Source organism: Mobula hypostoma, chromosome 12, assembly GCF_963921235.1.
Source record: "Mobula hypostoma chromosome 12, sMobHyp1.1, whole genome shotgun sequence".
In the NCBI taxonomy this organism is placed as follows: domain Eukaryota; kingdom Metazoa; phylum Chordata; class Chondrichthyes; order Myliobatiformes; family Myliobatidae; genus Mobula; species Mobula hypostoma.
The window spans coordinates 1538770-1564903 of record NC_086108.1 but is presented as its reverse complement, the minus strand read 5'-3'; the positions used below and the strand labels follow the sequence as shown (position 1 = coordinate 1564903).

Here is a 26134-nt window from a genome sequence, read left to right as displayed (position 1 = left end):
CGAGTCCTGAAATATCAAAACGCCAGGCTGCCCATGTTTGAGCTGTAGCTGCAGATTACGGTCTCTGACAGGACCACAGCCACCTTGAAAAGAAAGGAAAGATGGGAGAAAAGAAAACCTTTGGCACCATCTTTCTTCCTATATCCCCAAAGGCGTGCAGGTTGGCGGCTTAACCGACTGCTGCAGGTTACCCCGGTGTGTGCGTGAGGGGTAGAATCTGGCGGGAGCTGATGACGGTGGGGTGTGGGGGGTTGTAGCATTGTGGCGTGGCATAACACTACCAGAGCACCGGTGACCTGGGTTCAATTCCCACCGTGACCTCCTGTATTCGAAAGCTGTACAGATTAGGGTTAGTAAGTAAGTCATATGGAGTAATTCTGTTTGTTGTCATGCTGTATCTCTCTCTGACTGAGATTTATTGTAATATTTGAACATTTGTGTACAACTTTCAAAAGAGAAGTTTCTGGCTGTATCTTTATATTTCTCTTGTTGTGGGATGGGAAGATTGGCGGGAGTGTTGGGTTAGTCGCATGAAGAGTAGGCATAGATCTGTTGGGGCGAATGATCTCCGGCCTTGAAAACTTCCAGCAAAAACCCCGAGCACGAAGAGCGACTCGGGGTCGGGAATGCTGTTTGACAAGTCCAGCCACTGAAACGGGGAGGTGGGAAGGCATGTGACCGAGCCACCGAGAAGAGTGCCAAGCTCTCCAGGCACCCCCAGGAGCATTCAGCGTGTCGATCATTTCCCGAATCCGGCCGAGGCTCTTGTGCCTGATTTGTTCTTCCTCCGGGAAGGTGGGGCTGGTTACACCTGTGCCAGGCACAGGAGTCAAAGTTCAAAGGTCCAATTTAATGTCAGAGAAATGTATACAATATACATCCTGAAATACTTTTTCTTTGATATACGTGCTTTGATAAATTTATTATCACCATATAAAACCCTGAGATTCATTTTCCTGCAGGCATTCTCAATAAATCCATAGCAGAATGATAACCCTAACAGAATCAATGGTTAATAACATGGAGAAATTTAAAGTTGCTGACACTCTCCATCTCTGAGGTGTGGCTCACAGACCTCTGGTCTGCTCCTCCTGAAGTCAATAATCAGCTCCTTGGTCTCGCTGACACTGAGTGAGAGTATGTTGTCATGGACACCAGTCAGCCAGATTTTCAATCTCCCTCCTGTGTGCTGATTCATCGCCAGCTTCGATCTGGCCCACGGCAGTGGTTTCATCAGCAGGCTTGAATGTGGCTGTGGATCTGTGCTTGGCCAGACAGTCAGAAGTGTGAAGTGAGCAGAGCGGGAGGCTGAGCACACAGCCTTGCAGTACACCCGTGCTGATGGAGATTGTAGATCCAGCCACGTGTTTCTGCAGATCCAAACCGACTGTGGTCTGCAAGTGAGGAAATCAAGGATTCCAATGCACAAGGAAGTATTGTTGACTAGTTTTGGAAGGACGATGGTGCTGAATGCTGAACTGTGGTTGATAAAGAGCAGCCTGATGTTTGCATCTTTGCTGTCCAGATGTTCCAGGGTTGTGTGAAGAGCCAGTGAGGTAGCATCTGCTGTGGTGGGCAAATTGGAGCAGATCTGAGTCACTACTCAAACAGGAGTTGGTGTGTTTCATCACCAAGCTCTGAAAACACTTTGTCACTGTGGATGTGAATGTTACGGGTTGATGGTCAGTGAGGCAGGCCAGCACGCTCTCCTTGGGTGCTCTTGTAGTTGAAGCCTGTGTAAAGCAGCTGGGCGCCTCAGTCTGTGGAAGCAAAGAGTTAAAAAATTGCAGTGAGCACTCCAGCCACTTGATCAGCACAGGTCTTCAGTATTTGGCCAGGTATCCGTCTGGGCCGGATGCTTTTCGTGGCTTCACCCTCCGGAAGGCTGCTCGACGTCAGCCTCAGACTGAAATCACAGGATCATCCGTGGCTGTGGGAGTTCATGATGGTTTAACAGTCAAAGCGAGCATAGAAGGCATTGAGTTCATCGGGAATTGAAGACTTGTTACTGCCTATGTCGCTTGATTTAACTTTATAAGAAATGATAGTATTCAAGCCCTGCCAGAACTATCGAGCATCCTTCATTGATTCAAGTTTAGTCCAAATAAAAGATCCTTGTCTGGTTGACTGCCAGTGACTGGTGGTGTTCTGCAGGGGAGCTGTGTTGGGACCACTTCTTTCAATGCTGTATTTCAGTGATTTAAATGATGGAATAGAGGCTTTGTTGCCATGTTTGCAGGTGATATGAAGATTGATGGAGGGGCAGGTAGTACTAAGGGAAACAGGATGCAGAAGGACTTCAACAGATTGGGAGAATGGGCAAGAAAGTGGCAAATGAAATACAATGTTGGAAAATGTATGGTCATGCACTTTGGTAGTAGAAATAAATATGCAGACTATTTTCTAAGCAGAGAGAAAATCCAAAAATCTGAGCTGCAAAGGGACTTGGGAGTCTTTATGTAGAACTCCCTAAAAGTTAACTTGCTGGTAGAGTTGGCGGTGAGGAAAGCAAATGCAATGTTAACATTCATTTCAAGAGGTCTAGAATACAAGAGCAAGGATGTGATGCCGAGGTTTTATAAGGCATTGGTGAGGCCTCATCTTGAGTATTGTGAACAGGTTTGTGCTCCTCATCTGAGAAAAGATGTGCTGGCATAGGAGAAGGTCCAGAGACGGTTCATGAGGATGATTCTGGGAGTGAAAGGGTTACCATACGAGGAACTTTTGATGGCGCTGAGTCTGTACTTGCTGGAATTCAGAAGGGTGAGGGGGGGGATCTCACCGAAACTTTTTGAATGTTGAAAGGCCTAGGCAGAGTAGATTTGGAAAGGATGTTTCCCATGGTGGGAGAGTCTAGGACAAGAGGGCGCAGCCTCAGGATAGAGGGGCATCCATTTGAAACAGGGATGCGGAGAAATTTCTTTAGCCAGAGGGTGGTGAATTTGTGGAATTTGTTACCTCGGGCAGCTGTGGAGGCCAGGTCACTGGGTGTATTTAAGACAGAGATTGATAGGTTCTTGATTGGTCATGGTTATGTGGAGAAGGCTGGGGAGTGGGGCTGAGGACAAAAAAATGGATCAGCCATATTAAATGGCAGAACAGACTCGATGGGCCAAATGGCCTAATTCTGCTCCTTTGTCTTATGGCTAGAATTGCCACTTTGCCTGTGAGATGGCTTTCTGGAGATTGGACCTGGACCCCTTGTAACTTTCTTGGTCACAGATGTGAGATCCAAGAGCACAATTAGAGCATACTTACACTTTATTGTCACCAAACAATTGATACTAGAACGTACAATCATCACAGCGATATTTGGTTCTGCGCTTCCCGCTCCCTGGACCATTGAGCCCATCGAGTCTGCTGCACCGTTTCATCATGTCTGATTTATTTTCCTTCTCAAGCCCCACTGTAACCTGTGATGCACTTAATAATCAAGAACCTATCAACCTCTGTTTTAAATATACCCAATCACTTGGCCTCCACAGCCATTTGTGGCCATAAATTTCATCCCTGGCTAAAGAAATTACTCCTCCTCATCTTCTACTCCCTCAAGTACTAGATTCCACCCCCCCCCAGCCCCGCCGGCCCCCACTGGTGGAAACATCTTCTCCGCATCAATTCCATTTAGCCATTTCAATATCTGATAGGGTTCAATGAGATCCCCCTCATTCCTCCAGTGAGTACAATTGTTCCTGATACGCTGACCACTTTGTTCCTGAGATCACTCTCATGAACCACGTCAGTACCCTCTCCAATGCTAAATGTTCAAAACCAAGAGGCCGAAGTTTAAACCATTCTTCACAGTACCGAGTCGTGTTGTCTGGACAGGATGGTTGTGTTTTGCGGGATGCTGCTGTGCACTTCCTGACGACTCTTAGCTGAAAGGCATTTTTGGGCAGCCAAGATGAGGTTTCCATTCATCGCCCACTCAGTCATATGGTGTGAGGGAAGGCCTTTCAGCCCACAGGACCAGTGCTAGCCTATTTCGCCAATCTTATTCTAATCTCCCCATGCCCTGGGGTGAGTAACACCCCGACCCCTGGGGAATCGGCAACACCCGTGGTGCCATGTGGGGAGCGTGCAGACTCCACGCAGAGAGTGCCATGCCAGTGGGGAAGCGGTCCTAACCACTCTGCCACTTGGAAGGGCAATCCTTGCTCGAAAATCATCCTAAACCAGGCTGTCTGTCTCCTGATAAACTCAACAACACTAAACAGTCCCGACCCGGACTGACTTGCGTGTTCTTCAGAATTATGTAATGGGGAGAGGCCTGCTGCTCCCACTGAACGTACTTCCCACTGCTTCCCTTTTCTGTGAATTCTGCCTTTGCCACCTGGCCTAGCTCAACCACCAGGAAGGAAATGTCACTCGAAGGGAGGGTGGGGAGGAAACCGGGGAATTATCGGTAGTAATTTCGGGCAGCAGTTGTGTTGGAGGAATGAGAGGCGGGGGGCCAGTGCGGTGGAAACTGACCCCTTGCTGACGTCGTCCGCGGACTGCAATTCCTTCCCTGGTTTCACTTCCTGTCGTAGACAAAGTTTAAAATGCGGACGGCATCCTGGTCGGATCAGTGTACACTGACCTGCCACGTGGGATGGTCTAGTATGACTGGCAGGCTTCTCCAGTGAAGAGCCAAGTTGTCACTTGTACCTGCTTGAGGCCCGAGTACAGCGACAGGTCTGTTTTGGGTGAGTTTCTCTTTTGGTTGGCTTGAGTGGTTCTCTGATCTTGGCAATCCATCGCTGCACACGTCAGTGAGCTGATCACTTGTAGAGTGCTCGCTGAATGCTGAACCTTTATATACTTATCAATCAGCCGATTGGTTGTGATTACAGAAACTCAGCTGTGACATAGGGTCGGGGTCTCCTTGCTGATTGGTTGCGTGGTGAACTCCGTGCGTTGGCTGGAATTTTGCCCGCATTGGCTTATAAATGGGATCGAAGTCCATGTGCCTGTTTGTAGAATTGTTTGCAGAAAACCATGCTTCTTGCATGCCATGTGTTTCCTATTTAAAACTCTGGATGCTGACATCTCAGTTGGTGGAAGGGTTCATTGTTTCAGGTGCGATGATGGAATAGAAGACAGGTTGTAAACACGAGATTCTGCAGATGCTGGAAACCCAGAGTAATGCACTCAAAATACTGAAGGAAACTGCAGGTCAGGCAGCATCCATAAAGGGGAATAACCGGTCAACATTTTTAGCTGGATGTCTTTGGTGATGTACTGGCATTTGCACCGGACTTCGGGTTCGAACCTGGCTGGCGCCTTTGTGCTCTCCATCTGTGCTGCGTTGAGTGGCGAGCTAGACACTCTACCTCATGTATCAGACAAATGCTCAAGAGATGGTAAGCTTGCTGCCCGATGTGCCAAGTGCAGGGAGGAACTTTGGGCCAAGACCCTTCATCAGAAGGTGACCTATAATTTTCACTCTGTTCTGCTTTCTCTCCTCCGGCCACTGCCTGACCCATTGAGTGTTACCAGCATTTTCTGCTTTGGTTTAGTCAAGTCTGGTATGGTTTGTCCATCAACAGTTCATCTGCTGGAGCTTTTGATGGCTCTGGGCCTGTACTCAGTGAAGCTCAGAAAGATGAGTGGAGGATCTGATTGGATTCAGAAGGGGCTGGATAGAGTGGATGAGGAGGGGACGTCTTCATTAATAGCAGAGTCCAGAATCTGAGGGCACAACCTCAGAAAAGAGGTGAATCTGTGGAACGTGTTGCCACTGAGGCAGAGTCAATGGGGATGGATGTAACACACCCAAAATGCTGGGGGAACTCAGCAGGTCAGTCGACATCAGTGGAAATGCATAGACACTTGCCGTTTTGTGACGAGACCCTTCATCAGGACTGGAAAGGAAGGGGGAAGACACCAAAATAGAACACAGAAATCTACAGCACATTACAGGCCCTTCGACCCACGATGTTGTGCTGACCATGTAACCTCCTCTGGAAAATGCCTAGAATTTCCCTAGTGCATAGCTCTCTATTTTATTAAGCTCCATGTACCTATGTAAGTCTCTTTATTGTATCTGCTTCTACCACCCTCGCTGGCAATGCGTTCCATGCATCCACCACTCTGTGAAAACCTTATCTCTGACATTCCCCTGTATCTACTTCCAAGTATCTTAAACCTGTGTCCTTTTGTGGCAGCCGTTTCATCCCTGGGGAAAAGCCTCTGGGTATCTAAACGATCAATGCCTCTCATCAGCTTATACACCTCTATCAGGTCACCTCTCATCTTCCGTCACTCCAAGGAGAAAAGGCCAAGTTCACTCAACCTATTCTCATAAGGCACAGGATGTAGGAGAGGGAAGGAGGCTGGCTGGAAGGTGAGGGGTGAAGCCAAGTGGGTGGGAAAGGTAAAGGGCTGGAGAGGAAAGAGTCTGATAGGAGCGGAGAGTGAACCAGAGGAGAAAGGGAAGTGGGGACCCAGGGGAGGTGATAGGCAGGTAAAAGGCCAGAGTGGGGAATAGAGGAAGAGGGGAGAGGAAGGGATTTTCTTTTTATTGGAAGGAGAAATCGATATTCATGCCATCAGTTCAGAAGCTACCCAGATGGAATATAAGGTGTTGCTTCTCCACCCTGAGGGTGGCCTCACCTTGGCCGAAGAGGAGGCCATGGAGCCACATGTCTGAACAGAAATGGGAATTAAAATGTTTGACTACTGGGAAGTCCCACTTGTGGCAGATGGAACGAAGTGTTCGGCGAAGCGGTCCCCCAGTTTACAACGGGTCTCACCAATGTAGAGGAGGCCACCTCGGGAGCACCGGGCACTCTAGACGACCCCAGGGGAGTGAGTGTTTGACTTGTTAGAGGTGCATAGGACAGTGAGAGAGATTGATTGAGTGGGCAGCCAATGTTTTTCCCAGGACAGAAATGGTTAATATGAGGGGGGCATAATTTTAAGGTGATTGAGAATAGAGGGGGGTTGTCAGAGGTAGTTCTTTTTGCACAATGAGGTGAGCGTGCAGCATGCTGCTAGGGGTGGTAGTAGGGATGGATACATTAGGGACACTTAAGAGACTTAAATGATAGAAAATGGAGGGGTTGTGAGGGAGGGAAGAGTTGGATTGTTCTTAGAATTGGTTAAAAGGTCGGTACAACATGGTGGACTGAAGGGCCAGGCCTGTCCCGTTCTACGTTCTGTCACATGGGGTTGAAGCCTGTAAATGCCTGCAAGAAAATGAATCTCGATGTAATGTATAGTAATATATACTTCTACATGTGCGATTTGTTCTTTTTTTTGTTGTCTGATGGTCTCGATATCTAGGGGCTTTTCTTTAAATGAGCTCTGTGATGTTTCTTTGTTTTGCAGCTGTCTGCAAGAAGAGAAATATTAAAGTTGTGCATTGTACTTTGAACTTGAAAAATGTCAGTCGTCAGTGAATTGAGCCAAATGGCCAGATTCTTCTCCTGTATCTTGTGGTCTGATGGGGTCTCAGCGGGTCGGGCAGCCCCTGTGGAGGCAAACAGGTGTTCGGTATTTCAGCTCAAGAGCCTACATCACGGTTCCAGCAGATGACCAGAAACTTTGGCCATCTCTCTGCCTCCATAGATGCTGCTCAACCCCCTGAATTCCCCTCTACGTTACCACACCGACCATGTCCTGTGACTGCTACTTTCAGGGGCCAGAGTCCATGTGCAGGAATCTCTGCAGGTTAACTTGCAGGTTGAACCTGCGGTGAGGAAGTTAAATGCGATGTTCGCATTCATTTCAAGAGGTCTAGAATATAAAAGGACGGATGTAATGTTGAGACTTTATAAAGCACTGGTGAGGCCTCACTTGGAGTATTGTGAGCAGGTTTGGGCCCCTTATCTTAGAAAGGATGTGCTGACGCTGGAGAGGGTTCAAAGGAGGTTCACAAAAATGATTCCAGGATTGAATGGCTTGTCATATGAAGAGCGTTTGATGGCTCTGGGCCAATGCTCATTAGAATTCAGAAGAATGAGAGGTGACCTAATTGAAACCTATTGAATGTTGAAAGGCCTTGATAGAGTGGACGTGGAGAGGATGTTGCCGATGGTGAGAAAGTCTAAGACACACCCTCTGAATAGAGGACAACAGGCAGCGTTTTGTCTGTTGCTTGGATTTCCAGCATCTGCAAATTTTCTCTTTTTTTTATGCTCAGAATAGAAGGGTGTCCTTTTAGAATGGAGATGAGGAGGAATTTCTTTGGCCAGAGTGATGAATCTGGGATTTGTTGCCACAGGCGGCACTGGAGGCTAAAACATATGGTATATTTAAGGCAGAGGTTGTTAGATTCTTGATTTTAGTCGGGGCTTGAAGAGATATGGGGAGAAGGCATTGACTGAGAGGAAAATGGATCAGCCATGATGAAATGGCAGAGCAGACTTGATGGGCCAAATGGTCTAATTCTGCTCCTATGTCTTATGGTCTGGTCTTGTGGTCTAGTTACTGAGATACAGCGTGGAAAAGGCCCTGCGCTGCCCAGCAAACACCTGATTTAACCCTAACCTAATCACGGGACAATTTACAATACCTGCCACTCAGTAAATCTTTGGACTGTAGAAGGAAACCGGAGCACTTAGTCACAGGGAGAACGTAACACTCCTTACAGGCAGCGGAGGGAATTGAACCCAGGTCCCCCGTACTGTAAACCATTGTGCTAACCACTACACTACAGTGCCGCCCTTGATGAGGACGGCATCCGGAAAATTGAAGGGAGACATTTGTGAAACTTTGCATTTCTCTCTTGACTGGGTAATCCAGTATAGGTTGGATCAGTCGCTCTGGGCACAGAGGGTAGAGCCGCCAGCTTGCAGTTCCAGGGACCCGTGTTCGATCCTGACCACCGGCGCTGTCTGTGTGGAGTTCAAAGGTGCAATTTAATGTCAGGGAAATATATACCATGTACATCCTGAAATGCTTTTTCTTCACAACCATCCACGAAAACAGAGGAGTGCCCCAAAGAATGAACGACAGATAAATGTTAGAACCCCAAAGTCCCACTCCCCAGCTCCCCTCCCTCCCACGCGTAAGCGGCAGCAAGCAACAATCCCCCCTCCCCCCACTGGCAAAAAAAAGCATCAGCACTCACCACTGAGCATTCAAGCACGAGCAAAGCAATAGCAAAGACACAAACTTGCAGTTACCCCAAAGACTTCGTATTTCACCTGGTATACGACATATCACAGGCTCTCTCTCTCCCCCTAATAAGGGAGAAGGAGGTGTCACCGTTTTCCTGGCAAGCAGGGAGACATAACAAACAACTGGCTCGCTTACGATGTTAAAAGTCCATTACGTTGCTTTTTTCAAGCTCTGTGCCTGAAGATCTCGGAGATCCCGGGTCTCCAGGCACACAGCCATAGATACTTTGACTCCCCTGACAGCACACGGGTCTCCTGCCGTGACACCAACCCTCGATCCGCCCGTCTCCAAAGCCCCGAGATCCTAGGCTTCCAAATCTGAGCCGGACCCTTGGGCCACGCCCCTGGTGTGCCAAACAACAATGGCCGGTTGTGAAACCCCGAGAGCGGGTCCCATTCCCACAAAGAACCAAAGTCAACATGTATCTCCAGGTCAGGGTCTTCAAAAGAACCCTGAAAGGGGAAAATAAAGATACTAAAGATGCAAATCGAGCTGTTTCTGACGAAGCAAGCAAAGGAGTCGCCGTTTAGCACCGTCATTACTCTGCTCCGCATCCAGAAAGTTTGCATGTTCTCTCCATGAACGTGTGGATTTTCTTCAATAACCCAGAGGCTTGTGGATTGGTAGATTGCTGTTGTGAATTACCACAAGTGTGTCGATGAGGGGTAGAATGTGGGGGTGGAGGGAAGAGACTCGACTGGAATATGGTGGAATAAAATGGATTTAGTGTTAAGTAGATGCTCGATAAGTAGGCCAAAGGGCACGTTTCTAGCTGTGCTATTGAATTGGCTCTCGATGTTAGTGAGACGCAAGGCTGTTTAGGCCTGAGGGTCGAAGTCTCTAGGTTGGCTTATCCAGAGGCTGGAGGTCCAATCCGAGTGTCTGGGGCCGAGGGATGGAGGTTGGAAGGCTGGAAGCAGCTTGCTCTGGGTTTGGAGGCCTGCCTGCCTGCCTGGGTGGGTGGGTTTATTCCGGGTGCTCCAGTGTCCTCTCACTGGTCAGTAGGTGCTCATTGCTGCCATCGGGAGAAGATACAGGAACCTGAAGAGAGATGCTCAGTGATTCAGGAACAGGTTTTTCCCCTCTGCCATCCGATTTCTGAATGGACATTGAACCCACAAACACTACCTCACTACTTTTTATTTCTATTTTTGCACTACTTATTTAATTTAACTTTTTTAATATGTTATGTTTTGTAACTTCAAAACGTTAAACAAATTGAAACGAAGACATGGGAGTCTGAAATGCGGGCCTGACTTTGACTTTACTTTAAGCAAGGCGTGCAGTATCACGTGAAGTGTACAATTCATGTATTCATTGCTGTTCCTCTCTGCGCCTTATAGCACATTGGGTGACAAACTTGCCGTTATTTTAGCATTTTGTCTGTTTTTTGTCTTATGAGATCGAGTTGCTAGTTCAATACTCAATCCAGCTAGGATTGAAAGTGTCCAGGTAACTGGCCGGATTAGAACCCAGGATCATTTGCCTCGAAGTCTGGTGCTGATGCCACTGCACAATCGGCCGGATATATATACGTACTTGCACAAACAAGGAAGCTCAATTAACCAGTATATACAAAAAATGACTCAAATATTATTGAAATATTAAATACACAACTATATATTCCTGTAATTTACAATTTTTATTATGCCTCATAATAACAAATTTGGCTACATATGCCGGTGATACTAAACCTTGTTCTGATTCTGTCATTGGCTGTAATTGGGAGGTATACTATGTTGGGCTGGAAGAGCCTGTTACCCTGCTGCATCTCTAAGTAAAATAAAAATTGGGCTTAATTGTTACTTCTGGCACATTTTAGTTATGAGGAGACTGATGGGACGAAACTCTAAATTAACTTATTTTGGTTTTATTTTATTCCCCTCAGGTCCCGGTCCGTATCTCCAAGCAGATCAGAATTTCGGTGAGTAGGTTCTCATCTGAAAGAATTCCTCATCCGATTGGGAAGAGACCCATGGAAGGTACAGATAATTAAACCAGTGCTGAGGCTCAGACTGGGAAAACCTTGTATTCTGTCCTCTTTGACTAGCTCCTTCAGCACACGGCTGAAGCTGTCTTCCCGCCTCGAGTCTAAGGGTCACCACTCAGGTTTATTCATTATTCACATGTACGTCAAAGGTTACAGTGAATCTCATCGTTTGCATTAACAAACCATACTGCCTGTTACACCGCTGGCGTTTAGGGCAGGAATGAAGGTCCCCCATCTCTGGCGGTGTTCGTGGCTTCTTTCATCATGTCAGCAGCTTCCCCTCGGTTTTCACGACTGTCAGTCATGCAAGTCCCAGATGGAGACTCAGGAATACCATCCCACTGAGATTTAGAAGGATTCTTCATTGCTGTTTCCATAGCAGGCTTGTTTTACGAGCCAGGGTTGTTGGCCCTGGGCTGAACCCCCAAACCTGGAGGGCTGGTGAGCCACTCTTAGTCTGGCCTCTACCCTTTGACCAGTTTGGCATGGGTGACCCCACCAAGAGTCAAAACACAAGGCCCTGACTCCAGCCAACATTGCTCTCCAGATCATTGAGGCATGCGAGCCTCCAAACCCAACGACAAGGTTGTGGTCCTCTTGGAGGACTAACAAACCAAACCTTAATGTGTCGCTGCACATTCCGGTGCCAATACACCATGCAGGACAACAAAATAACAACAGCAACAACAAGAGCAGCAGTGGCCAAACAGGTCCCTCCCCCCAACCCCACCCATGCACACACACGTTCAGGCCTTTTAACCCCAGTACTGGCTGCCACTGGACCTCTGACCTCCAACCCCCCAGTCCCTCGCCCGGAGACTCACAGGGTTTGACTTTATAAATACAGGTCAATTTTCTTTCATTCAAGCTGTTTGGGCCAGGTATTCAGACTCATTTAATTAGCACGTGCACATGGGGAGGCGCGGTGTCATAGCACAACACTTTGCAGTGCCAGGGACCCGGATTCAATTCCTGCCGCTGTCTGTCAGGAGTTTGTACGTTGTCCCCGTGACCGCGTGGGTTTCCTCCGGGTGCTCTGGTTTCCTCCCACAGTCCGAAGTCATTCTACTTGGTCATTGTAAATGATCCCATGATTGGGCTAGGATTAAATCTGGGGATTGCTGGTGGGCAATTCTCATGGGGCCAGAAGGGACTGTTCCACAGTGTATCTCAAAAAATAAATAAAATACTAACATTTTGGAAATGCGCCATTTCTATTTGTGACCGATGCACTCAAGAATGTGTTGGGGGCAGCCCACATTCTGACACCAACCAGCACAGCATGCCCACAACGTTCACAATCAACTAGAAAACCGAACAAACACTTGGTCTGCCTGAGCTAAATGCAGCTGTTTCTTTTCCCTTCGCAGATCTGAATATTTTAAATGAATATATCCTGAAGGACCTGGAGGAGGGGAGGGAGTTTCCAACCTCGCTGCCGTGCGACTATAGCAACGCACAGATCGGAGAGATCCGGAACCAGCTGATGGACACCGTGCCCGGGTGGGGTTGTTCGTCCGCCAATCTCCTGGCCATGGGTATGGACGGCCCTCAGCTGGTCGCCCGGGGCACAGGCTCGCCCCGTCTGGCCCCTAGAGCTGCCCGGACCGCCCAACTGGGCAGCAGGGGCGCGGGCAACCCAGCCTCGGCAGCCAGGAGTGGGGCCGGCTCATCCGAGGCCAAGCACAGAGCAGCAGGGAGGGCGACCAGGAGCTCCGCGTCCTCACGGCCCGCTCCCAGGTGCCTGCCCCTGCAGGGCCCGGGGGGCCTGCCCGACGGGGAGGAGCCCAAGCTGGTCGTCATAGAGCAGCCAAAGCAGCGGGGAATGAGGTTCCGCTACGAGTGCGAGGGTCGGTCGGCAGGGAGCATCCCCGGAGAGAGTACGACAGAACTCAACAAGACCCTCCCCACCGTCCAGGTGAGTGCAGTACCCACTCTGTTAGGTGTGGAGGGGAGGGAGACAGAGCAGAGGGTGTCACTGTAGAACGGAGATGAGGAGGAATTTCTTTATCCAGAGGGTGCTGAATCTTTGGAATTCATTGCCACAGAGATGCTGTGGAGGCCAAGTCATTGGGTCTATTTAAAGTGGAAGTTGATGAGTCAGAAGGTCAAAGCTTACGAGAAGACAGCAGGAGAGTCGGACATGATTGAATCCCGGAGCAGACTCACTTTACTGAATGGCCTAATTCTGCTCCTGTGTCATAGTCTACGGTCTAACATAACTCTGGAATAGGCCCTTCAGCCTGTAACGTGACTCCTGTGTGCAATGCCCAGTTAAACCTAACCTATTGTATCTGTACATGGTGCAAATCCCTCTATTCCATACACCTTCTGAGCATCTTTTAAACACCACTGTTGTACCTACTTCAAACACCAACCTGGTACAAACACTGACCGCTTTTTTAAAATCCTGAACATCAATGTAAAACTCTCCCTCTTACAAATAAACTCTTCTCAGGCTTTCAGATGGGCACAGGTATCAATTATAACTAATTGTTTTTGATGACAGTCTCTGCCATCTTCTTCAGGGATGTTGCCTGGGCATGTCTAGTCCGGTGGTATTTGCACCCCTGTCATCCATCCCTTCTGATTGGTTAGACCTCATCCAATCAGGTTTCCAGTCTCCCACCTTGCTTACAATCGAATTCCAGGTCTTAGTTAGAGTGAGACCTTCATCTTTGTTGAATTTCTTTTCCGTTAGCCTGGCTTCTCTATTTTTCCACGGTTTCTGGAAGAATTATTAGGATCCTAAAGAAATACCATATTTATACCATCCACAAACCCATAAGAAAGCTCAAATCACAGCTTATGCAGGTCAAAGTTGACCTGGGACTCGGGTCGGCAGACACTTACAGGATTCCCTGTGAATGCACAGCAAGGCATATTGGCCAGGTGGGACACACAGTGGAAAGGTGCATCGAGGAGCACAGGACGTGTACCTGTTTGGTTTACCCAGAGAGATCGGGTGGTAACAGAGCACTGCATTCACAATGGCCGTAGGATTGACTTCACCAGCAGAAAGCTACTGTGCTGTGCCAATGGCTTTTGGGACCACCTGGAACAGAAAGCCATTGAAATAAAACTCGAGGAAAAGGATTTTAACAAAGGCTAAGGTCTCGGAGGGGAAGACGCTGTTCCAAAAAGGTTGGGAGTGTGTCTTTGGGCTCCCTGATGGTAGGAATGAGAAGAGGGCCTGTCCTGGGTGGTGGGGTTCTGAATGGTGGATGCCACATTTCTTTTTTGAGGCGTTACTCTTTGAAGATGTCGTGGATGGTGGCGAGGCTACTTCCAGTGATGGAGCTAGCTGAGTTTACAACTCTGAGGCTTTTTACAGACAGCGGTGGGATTCAAAAGAAGCTCGCTCGTGCTGTAAAAGAATCGGGGCCGCAACCGGGGGCCATATTAGTAACTAGCACAAAACACACGAGGAACTCAGCAGGTCGAGCAGCGGCAATGGAAATGACCAAACTATTGACGTTTTGAGCTGAGACCATGATAGTGTAGCAGTCAGCATGACACTTTCCAGCACCAGCGATCAGCAACTGGAGTTCAGTTTTCTGTAAGAAGTTCATTCAATTCATTATGTCATTAGTAAATATAGAACCATACAGCCAGAAACAGGCCATTCGGCCCACAATGTTATGCTAGATCAACTAAAAAGCAAATCAAAAACAACAAACACTAATCCCTCCTCCCTACACCGTCCATATCCCTCCATCTTCCTTGCATCCATGTTCCTATTCAAACGTCTCTTAAAAACCTCTAATGTATTTGCCTCTACCACCAGACCAGGCAACGCATCCACCACTCTCTGAGTAAAAAAACTTACCCCTCACATCCCCCTTGAACCTACCCCCCCCTCACCTTCAACGCATGATCTCTGGTATTAGACGTTTCTAACCTGGGAAACAGATACTCTCTGTCCACTCGATCTCTGCCTCTCATAATCTTGTAAACCTCATTCAGATCTCCCCTCAGCCTCCAACACTCCAGAGAAAACAACCCAAGTTTGTCCAGCCTCTTGTGACAGCACATGCCCTCTAAGCCAGGCAGCATCCTGGTAAACCTCTTCTGCACCCTCTCAAAAGCCTCAACATCCTTCCTACAGCAGAGCAACCAGAACAGTGTACAAAACTCTAGATTTGGCCTGACCAGAGTTCTATAAAGTTGCAACCTAACCTTTTGACTTTTGAACTTAATGCCTCGACTAATACAAGCAAGCATTCCAGGAGCTGCCTTAACATCCTTTAAGGAGTTTGTATTCTTCCTGTGACCAGAGTCACAGAGGCATACACGAGAGAAACATACTGAGTCTACGTCACCCATTTACGGTCTCTCTGAGGTCCTCTGTTGGTTAGGGTCAAAGTTCAAAACGAATTTATTATCTGAGAACCTGTTCCTGAATTGGTGAGTGTGTGCCTTCAGGCTCCTGTACCTCCTTCCTGATGGTAATGATGAGAGCAAAGTATCACCTGGGTGATGGGAGAGGGGGTCCCTAATGACGGACATGGCCTTTTGAAGATGTCCCGCTGCTGGGGAGGCTCGTGCCCATGATAGAGCTGACCGAGTTGACAGTGTTTTTCCGATCTCCAGCGGCAGGAATTGAACCCTCATCCCTGGCATGGTACAATGGTCATGTTAAAAGGGCCACAACGTCTGTGGGAAAACTTCAATTGAAGTGACGTGGGATTGGCTGTCACAGGGGGACTAGTTGAAGCGAACAGTGTGGTTGCTTGTTGGGTTCTGTGCTGGTCTGCTGAGTGCTATGTTGGTGCCGGAGCGCATGGTGCCAGTCGTGGATGCCCCCAGCACACCCTCGGGTGTGTTGGTTGTTCGTGCAACTGGAGTATTTCACTGTGTTTCGGTGTACTTGTCATAAACTGGAAAAGAGCGTGGGGAAGAAGGAATTGAGGGTTATTCTGATGCATTTAGATGGGAAAAAAATCCAGACATTGGTGCGTTGGGCTGAATGGACTCTTGTATAGCCACTATACAGAGGTGGCATTGTAACATAGTAGTTAGCACAATGGCTTACAGTACTGTACCAGCGAACCGGGTTCAATTCCCGTCACTGCCTGTACATTTTCCCTGTGACCGCGTGGGTTTCCTCTGGGTGCTTTGGTTTCCTCCCATAGTCCAAAGATGTAGCGGTTGGTAGATTAATTGGTTATTGTAAATTGTCCCGTGATTAAGCTAGGACTAAATTGGGGATTGCTGGTTGGTGCAACTCAAACTGGGGGCTGAAAAGGCCCACTCTGCGTTGTATCTCAATAGATAAACGATGGGTGTCGGGGTCAATATGTGTCTCTACCAAGGGAGGTGTAAGGCACTCCTTCCCTCTGCTGGCCTGCAGATCACCCTTGGACAAGGTGTAGCACCTGCTTAGCCCCTGATCAGGGTCACGTGAAGCCATGGGACCAGGTGGTGGATGGTCGTATGAGCAGCTGATGCAGATCACAAGTCCTGGTTATGCGACCACTGACGCCAGGCAGAGTATTGATAATGGCTGAGGTCACCCATTTTGTAAGGACTCTGCCCAGAATAAGGAAATAGCAAACCACTTCTGTAGAAAAATTTGCCAAGAGCAATCATGGTCATGAGACCATGTTTGTCCACCGTATAGGACACTGCACATCATGATGTCATATGGCATGGCACAGAATGATGATGTCATATGACACGGCACATCATGATGTCATACAGCATGGCACATCATGATGATGACGGCTCCTAACCACTGCCTCTACTTGCTCTTGCCCATCCTTTTTCAGGAAATCTCCGACTGGTGTCTACAGACACCTGAGGATTCGCATACAGAATATACTACTCGATTTGAATCACAGAAAAGTACAGCACAGAAACAGGCATTTTGGCCCTTCTAGTCCATTTAAACTGCCTACTCCTATTGATCTGTACCAGGATAGTAGCCTTCCAATATCCTGACCATCCATGTACCTATCCAAAGTTCTCTTAATTGTTGAAATCAAACTTGAATGCACCACTTGTGCTGACAGTCAATTCCACACTATTTCCACCCTGTAAGTGAAGGTTTCCCTCGTTTCCTTAAACCTTTCACCTTTAACCAATAACCTCTAGTTGTCATCCCACCCAACATCAGTGGAAAAAACCTGCTTGCTTTTACCCTATCTACACCCCACAATTTTGTATACCTCTGTCAAAACTTCTCTCAGTCTTCTATGCTCCAAGGAATAAAGTCCTAACCTACTCAATCTTTCCTTAAAACTCAGGTCCTCTAGTCCTGGAAACGTTCTTAGAAATTTTCTCTGTACTCTTTCAAACTTATTTACATTTTTTCTGTAGGTAGGTGACTAAAACTGCACACAGTCCTCCAAATCTGGCCTCACCAGCGTCTTGTACAACTTCAGCATGACATTCCGTCTCCTGTAGTCAATACTTTGATTTACAAAGACCAAAGTGCTTGGTAATTGTATGATCGTATTAGTTCGCTACCGGCAATGAAAATATGGGAGGAACACAAGGAGTTTGTACGTTCTCCCCATGGCCGTGTGGGTTTCCTCTGGGTGCTCTGGTTTCCTCCCACAGTCTAGAGACTGTGGTTCATGGGTTAATTTGTCAGTGTAGCTTGTCCTGTCATTTGGCTAGGAACAAATCTGGATATTGCTGGATGGTGCAGCTTGTTGGGCCAAAAGGGCCTATTCTGCACTGTATCTCAATAAATAAAAATAAATTAAAATGACAGAAGTAGATCTGTAGGGATTCTCAGAAAAAAAACTGAGTGTAGGATTTCTGCGAGATTTGTAGAATCGTCAGCACAGAAGCAGGCCATCTCATCCATGCCGATGGTGATATCTGTCTGTGAGAATCTGTGTGTCTCCACCTCTCGGAGCGAGAGGGCATAGTTCACTGTGTAAAGGAGCAGGTTTCTCCACACCAGAATGTGGAAGTGGTGTGGATGTAGATCGAGCTGTTAGCAGAAGTGGTAGAGGGAGGATACGATTTTTTAAAAAGGGTTATTTGTAGAAGTACATGCATGAGGAAGGTTTTAGACCAACATCAGCAAAATGGGCCTAGCAAATTAGACATCTTGTTTGCTGTGGATGATTTGGGCATAAGGGGCATGTTCGTCTGCCGTGTTTATCATCTCCTCCTCCTCCTTGGGCCTATGGAGCACAGACCACTGATGACCTCCCACCTCCTACATCCAAAGACGATGGTATATTTGCAGTTCATCAATGTTTCTGTAATCCATTGTATGAAGTATCAGCCTACACAGCTTCACCAGAGCCCTATCGGTCTGCCTTGCCCATTCCCAACCATGGGAACACAAGGTTGCACTTTGAGTCACTCCATCCCAGTTCAAAGTCAATTTTATTGGAGTACATAGATGCCACCACGTACAACCCTGAGATCCTTTTTGTCCAACAGCATTTAATGTCGTGTTTGTATCTGCCTTGCCTTTTGCAGCTCGTTGCATATACCCAACGATCTCGTGCGTGTGTGTGTGTGTGTGTGTGTGTGTGCGTGTGTGTGTGTGTGTGTGCGTGTGTGTGTGTGTGTTTCTGTGTATGTCTGTGTGTGTGTAAGTAAAATATATCCCACAGATCTCGGTTGAATTTCTGTCCCCTCATCTTCACTCTGAATCCTCTTGTTTTTATTGTCCCACACCTTTGGGGGAAAAAGACCAACTTTACGCCCTTTCTGTACTCCTCATAGTTTTCTCAGTCTCTATCAGGTCACCCCTACGTTCCAGTGGAAGAAACCATCTTTCCTCAGAAGCAAAGCCCCTGTTCCAGCTGTGTAGCAGCTCGTTCAACAGGTGTCAAGAGTTCCAAGTTCAATTCCACCTTTGAGGAGTTTGTACGTTCACTTTGTGACCATATGGCTTTCCTTTCAGTCCAAAGATATACGGGTTAGTAGTTCAATTGGCCATTGTAAACTGTCCTGTGATTGGGCTAGGAGTAAATTGGTGGGTTGTTGGCGGCCTGGCTTGAAAGGCTGGACAGGCCAATTCCACACTACCTCTAAATAAATAAAAACCTTTGTCTATCCGCAATGCCCCAAAGTTGACAGGGTTGAACGATGAGCTTGGAGTTTCGTACACACCGGACTAAGGACAGTGGATGGGTTTTATTCTGTGATAATCTGGCAGGATGTGCTTTGGGTTGTAGGTAGAATGGTAGCACAGGGATTAACGTCCTGGTCTCGAGAGCGGGCTGTAAGATCAGGGTACCGCAGCCGCCGCTCCGCCTCAGCTGTGCGGCCGCGCGGTAAGTGAAATACTCCCACGCACATAGCCTTTGTTGCTGTACAGCTGGAATTTTCTTTTGTATAGATGTCTGTTTATTTATTGTGATACAGCACAAATAGGCTCTTCCAGCCCTTTGAGCCACACGACAGGGCAACCCCCAATTTAACCCTGCCCTAATCAAGGGACAATTTACAATGATCAATGAATCTACCGACTGGTAAGCCTTTGAACTGTGGGAGGAAACCAGCGCACCCAGAGGGAGCCCACACGGGGGGAGTGTACAAACTCCTTGCAAGCAGTAATGGGAATTGAACCTGGGTCGCCTGCACAGTGAAGCACTATGCTACTGTGCCAGGCGTCATACGTTAACATAAAGGGCTGTGCAGCTTTCAGGCCAAGGGAACATTGCCCACCGCTGTCTGTAAGGAGCTTGTACGTTCTCCCTGTAACCGTGCGTGTTTCTCCGGGTGCTCCAGTTTCCTCCCATGTTCCAAAGGTGTACATGTTAGGGTTTAGTAAGTCGTGGACACGCTACGTTGTCGTTGGAAATGTGGCAACACTGGCAGACTGCCCCCAGCACATCTTCAGACTGTGTTGTTGTTGATGCAACATGATACATTTCCCTGTGTGTTTCGATGTTTCAATATCCATGTAACAAATAAAGTAGATCTTTAAATATCTCACAGCTATGGACGTGTAAGTTGCTCGAACTTCAGGTGGTCATCTGCTCTCCACTGCAGTGATAAACCGACACGCCCAGTACTCGCTGGAGAAGCACTCTTGTCAAAGCCGACTTCGGCGCTGAAATAATTCTTGTGGGAAGAGTTTTGTGCTGGCTTTATTTGGAGAGGAATACTTGGAGGGGAATTTATTTGGGAGTTTGAGGCATTGCCTTGGGTGGATTCCCACAGTTTGGGTGCGGCACAACAAGGGAGTTTTTGAGGGGTTTTTCCACCACACCTGTCAGTATTTACATATCATTAGAATGTGATACCTGACTTTCTGCAGCACCTCTCCTGGAGTTGCTGAAGAATCTTTCACAAGCACAGTTACTGTTGTGTTGTGGCAACTGTAGTATCCGAGTTGTGTGGAGTAAACTCCCACCAAATATCAACAAAAGAATTGATCAGATTGAGTTTTAGTCGTGCTGGTTGTGACGTCAATATTGGACCCTGGGAACCAAGGAAAAGCTGCTTTTCTTTGGAACAGGATTCCAACCTGATGGCATGAACTTTGATTTCTCAAACTTAATGGTCATTATAACCCCAACCACCCACCCCAGTTCTCTCTTCTTCCATTCCCCATTCTGTCTGTGGTAACAAGTTCCACAAATTCCTCATCCTGTGGCTGAATTCCTCCTCAATATTTCAATTTAATATCAGATAATGTATAAATATACAACCTGGAATTCATACTCTCCACAGACATCCGCAAAACGGGCAAAAAAAACCCAAAGAATAAATGACAGAAAAAATGTAAGGAGCCCAAAGCTCCCACACCCCAGCCCATGCACATGCAGTATCAACCCTCCCTCTCCCCCACTTGTTCAAGTATGAAGCATCAGCATTCCCACCACCCACCACGCCACCACAGCAAAGCCCCAAAGGGAGACCATGGTCTACAGCCCATCAAAAACTAACTGTTCACTTTAACATTTCAACATCCTACAGGCACTTTTTCTCACTAACGAAGGAGAGACAGACATCGCTGCATCTACAGTGAAAGGAGAGTAAACAGCTTCGTCTTCAATTCTAAAAGGATGTCCTTTTATTCTGAGGTTTAGACTCCCCCATGAGTGGAAGCATCCTCTCCATGTCCACACTTTCCTAGACTTTCAGTATTCAGTGTGTTTCAATGAGATCTTGCCCCTCCCCACCCCCATCTTTCTGAAGACTACATCATACGCCCCTGTGTTAAGGCTGTCTGTCTTGTGATCGTTGTGAACCTTTGCTGGACCCTCTCTGGAGTCCTTAAGGAGAGGAGGTGTACAGAAGTTGGTCAGTCACAGAAATGTCACTGCCTGAGGACGCGATCTTAACAGTTTTGTGTGTAAACTCTTACTGTTGACTTTTGAACCTGCGATCACTTCTGAGTTGGATGCCACTGAGAACAGCCACACCAAACCCCTTGGGGGAGTGGACAGGTCTCGCTCCTTCCAAGTTGGCAAGGTTTTTTGGGTTTGGTTCCCACTCCGGCAATACGGGCTCAGCGGTCCCGGCTGTTACAGACAGTGGATTCCTGAGGGAGCGCTGCCGCACCAGAGATGCATTCTTTCGGATTGAGCCCCTGTGTGTTTCCTCAAGTGGATGTTAAGGAACAAGTTTCATCTCCATTGTCCTTCCAATATTTATCCATTGACCAATGTCAGAAAATGGGACAATGTGGGTTTCAGGTTCCTGAACCTGGTGGTGTGAGTCCTGAGACTCCTTTGCCTCCTTCCTGATGGCAGCAGCGAGAAGAGAGCGTGTCCTGGGTGGTAGAGATCCCTGATGGTGGATGCTGCTTTCCTGCGACATCATTTTATGTAGATGTGCTCAGTGGTGGGGAGGTATTTACCTGTGATGGACTGGGCCCTATTCACTGTTTTGTTTTGTAGGATCTTCCACTTCTGTAGAGACTTGTCAAAGTTTTAGATGTCACACCGAATCTTTGCGAACTCCTAAGGAAGTAGAAGTGCTACTGTGCTTTTTTTGTAATTACACTTGTGTGCAGGTCTTCTCAAGTAATAACTCTGAGGAATTTAAAGTTGCTAACCGTCTCCCTCTGGTTCTCTTCTCCTGAAGTCAATAATCAGCTCCTTGGTCTTGTTGTCGCACATTCCGACGCCAACATGGCATACTCACGATGTTCAGCAGAGCAGCACACTCAGCAAAAACAAAACAGCGGTAGTGCAGGCTCTTTCCCGTCCCCCCCATTCTTCCCACAACCAGACAGGCTGCCTCTGGGCCTCCAGTCCTTGTCCCTGGGGTGTCAGACATGTAGACTTCAGCTCAGGACACCGATCGTGGGTTTGACCTACGGGCCTTGACTTATAGGCATGCATGGACCCCGAATCCTGGACCTCCAGTCCTTGTCCCTGGATTCTTGGACTCGCAGACTTTGTCCCAGGATGCCAGTCATGGGATTGACCTACGGGCTCACACGGGACCCCTAATCACTGTAAATTGTACTGTAATTGGGTTCGGGGCTGCTGTGGTAATGTGGCTCGTAGGGCTGGCAGTGTCTACTCTCTTGTACCAATAAATGTATAGAATAATAACCGTAACACAGTTAATGAACAACCGCTCAACTAGGGTTTTGGCCAGCATGCAGAAGACAACAAGCTGTGCCAATACAAAAAGTTGAAACAACAATAATTATAAATAAGCAATGGATATTGAGAACATGAGATGGAGAGTCTTTAAATGTGAGTCCATTAATTATGGGAACATTTCGATGAGGGGGCAAGTAAAGTTATCCCCTTTGGTTCAAGAGCCTGATAGCTTATGAGCCGAAATTCCAGCCCACAGTGCAGGAAGTTTGCCAGGCGAAACGGCTATGTCACCCCAGCTACACATTTTCCAAGTTTTTTTTCCAACACTATGATTTATTTATTGGTTTTCATGTCCGCACTGTACCGTTACCACAAAACAACAAATTTCATGACAGTGCATCTGCTTGAGTTGGATCTTGAGGTCAGCTCTAAGAAAAATGGCCGTTGGTGATCGGTGTCTTCTTCTCCCCCTCCTCCCCCCCCCATCCAGATCCAGAACTGGCAAGGTGAAGTCAAGGTGATCATCTCACTGGTAACCAAGGATGAGCCCTACAAGCCCCACCCACACAGCCTGGTGGGGAAGGACTGTCAGAATGGCATCTGTGAAGTGACCGTCAGCCCCAAGTGCAATATGAAAGCCAGGTGAGAAAGGGACCTGGGTTCTGCAGGGTGGAGAATGATATCTGTTCTTCCTGACTCCGACCACCCCATGACTGGTGGCCTGTTTGTATAGTGGGTTGTTCACCATGGCAACGCACTGTACACTCAGTGGCCACTTTACTAGGTATCTTTGTACACCAGCTCGTTAATGCAAATGTCCAATCAGCCAATCATGTGGCAGCAACTCAGTGCATAAAAGCACGCGGACATGGTCAAGAGGTTCGGTTGTTGTTCAGGCCAAATATCAGAAAGTGGGAAAAAAATATCTAACCTTGAAATGATTGTTGGTGTCTGACGGGGTGGTTGAGTGTCTCAGAAACTGCTGATTTCCGGGGATTTTCATGCATAACAGCCTCTAGAGTTTACAGAGAATGGTGCAAGAAATAAAAATTATTCAGTGGGTGAAAACACCTTGTTAATGAGAGTGGTCAGTGGAGAATGGCCAGACTGGTTCAAGGTGACAGGAACTCAAACACCATGTGTTAAAACAGCGGTGTGCAGAAGAGCATCTCTGAACACACAAATTGTTGAAACTTGAAGTGGATGGGCTAAGCAGCAGAAGACCACGAACATACACTCCGTGGCTACTTTATTAGGTACAGGAGGTAGCTAATAAAATGGCTACAGAGTGTATAGTATACGTTTCATTTAGTTTCTGGGAACAAGTGCCAGGGTTTTATTGAGGTAAATGACTAACATAATAGGCTGTTCATTGAAAGATTTAGAAAAGTATATCACTGAACCAGGTCCTTCGGCCCATCTAGTCTGTGCTGAACTATTTAAACAACCTACTCCCATCGACCTGCACCTGGACAATAGCCCTCCATACCCCTACCATCCGTATACCTATCCAGACTTCTCTTAAATGTTGGAATGGAGCTCACATGCACCACTTGTGATGGCAGCTTATTCCACACTCTCACCACCCTCTGAGTGAAGAAGTTTCCCCTCATATTCCCCATAAACTCTTCACCTTTCGTCCTTAACCCATGACCTCTGGTTGTAATCCCGCGCAACCTTACTGGAAAAAGCCTGACTTCCATTGGCAAACACCAGAGATTCTGCAGGTGCTTGAAGTCTTGAGCAACACACCCAAACTCAGGTGATCAGACGGCATCTATGGAGGGGAATAAACAGTTGAATTGTCAGGCAAAGACACTTCATCAGGACAGGGAGGGAACAAAATGAAGCCATGTTAAGAATGTGGGAGGAGGGAAGGACTACAAGTTGGCAGGTGAGAGCATGTGAGAAGGAAGGTGGGTGGGTGAGGCAGGGAATGAAGTGAGCAGCTGGGAGGGGATTGCTGGAAGAGGGCAAGGAGGAGGGATTTGACGGAGGAGAGTGGCCAGTGGGAGAAAGGGAAGGAGGAGGGAAACCAGAGGGAGGTGATAGGCAGCTGAGCAGAAGAGAAGGGGTGAGAGAGGATCCAGAATGGAGACTGGAGAAGATTAGATTAGCTTTCTTTGTCATTTGCACCTCAGAACATTGAAGCATACAGTGAAATGAATCATTTCCATCAATGACCAACAGTCTGAGGATGAGCTGGGGGCAGCCCACAAGTGTCGCCAAGCTTCAGGCGCCAACATAGCATTCCCAGAACTTACAAACCAGACCCATGAGTGTGGGAGGAAATGGAGCACCTGGAGGAGATCTGTGTGATCAGTGGGAGGACCTGCAAACTCCTTCCAGTCAGTGGCGGCATTGAATCGTGATTGTTGGTGCTGTAAAGCCTTCTGAGAGAGAGTAGGGGAGACTGATTACACTGGACAACAAATTTTTTTGGAAGTGTTGCTTCCTCTGAATTTTTTTGTTATGTTTATGAAAGACTGCTTGAAGCTGAGCACAAAAATAATTTCAGACTACTTGTATCACATAGGAATTCGGAAAAACAAGAAGCTAAATATAATGCGTTTAATCACATAACAGTGCTGATGCTTGTCAAAAGTTCAACTCAGCTAAAAATGTTTCGTTGATGATTTTCATTTGTACTCAGTGTTTGAGGCTTCTCGCTCAAGTGTCCAACAATAATCAGCCAGCACTGACGGATTCCAGTTGCCCTGATACAGTTTCTCCATGACCGCAATGTCCTGGTGAAACCTTTCACCATGCTCGTCACTGACAGTGCCAAGATTTGCGGGGAAGAAGTCTAAATGGGAATGCAGAAAATGAATCTTTAGTGACATGTTGTATTTAATGGTTTCAGCTTGCATTGTGGGTAACATTTTAATAGACTTGAATTATGAATTGAAATAACAAATGTATGTGATTTTTTTTTTAAATGGTGTGTGATGGGGAAATTTCATGGTGATTTTCATGATCAGCAGCCCAAGATCCATATGATACAACCAAAAGTATTTAGGAAGCAAAATCTTTGTTGTGCATTGTTACCAGAGGTCAGAGGAATTGATGTTCATGCCATCCGGCTGCAGGCTTCTCTGGTGATGCTCCTCTTACTGATTGGTCATTTGTTTATTTGTGTCGCGTGTAATGAGGAACAGAGGAAAAAAACCATTTCATAAACACGAGAAATCTTGTAGATGCTGGAAATCCAGAGCAGCACACACAAAATGTTGGAGGAACTCAGCAGGTCAGGCAGCACCTATGGAAATGAATAGGTGGTCGCTGTTTTGGGCCAAGACCCTTCATCGGGACTGGAAAGGGAGGAGGGAGGCCCCAGAATAAAAAGATGGGGGGAAGGTGAAGAAGGCTGGCTGGAAGGTGATAGGTGAAGCTAGGTGGGTGGGAAAGGTCGAGGGCTGGAGAAGAAGGAATTTGATAGTAGAGTGTAAACACGAGGAAGTCTGCAGATGCTGGAAATTCAAGCAACACACATCAAATTTGCTGGTGAACGCAGCGAAGCCTCTTCCGTGATGCCTACACTGAAGAAGTTTAA

The 26134-nt window shown here is 47.3% G+C and overlaps 1 protein-coding gene across 3 annotated transcripts in view; it reads left to right on the top strand.

The window, feature by feature from the left end:
• The window catches only part of LOC134355100 (transcription factor RelB-like), a 71644-nt gene that overhangs the window by 21353 nt on the left and 24157 nt on the right, over nucleotides 1-26134 (top strand). Inside the window, exons 2-5 of one of the 3 annotated variants that reach the window (XM_063064841.1) lie at nucleotides 8731-8839; nucleotides 10997-11032; nucleotides 12469-13016; nucleotides 23072-23223. In XM_063064841.1, coding sequence (XP_062920911.1) covers nucleotides 12585-13016; nucleotides 23072-23223 — 584 coding nt within the window. In that variant the 5' untranslated portion in view covers nucleotides 8731-8839; nucleotides 10997-11032; nucleotides 12469-12584. Of the gene's footprint in view, nucleotides 1-8730; nucleotides 8840-10996; nucleotides 11091-12468; nucleotides 13017-23071; nucleotides 23224-26134 lie in introns of all 3 variants that reach the window. The other 2 variants (XM_063064839.1, XM_063064840.1) reach the window with 2 other exon arrangements.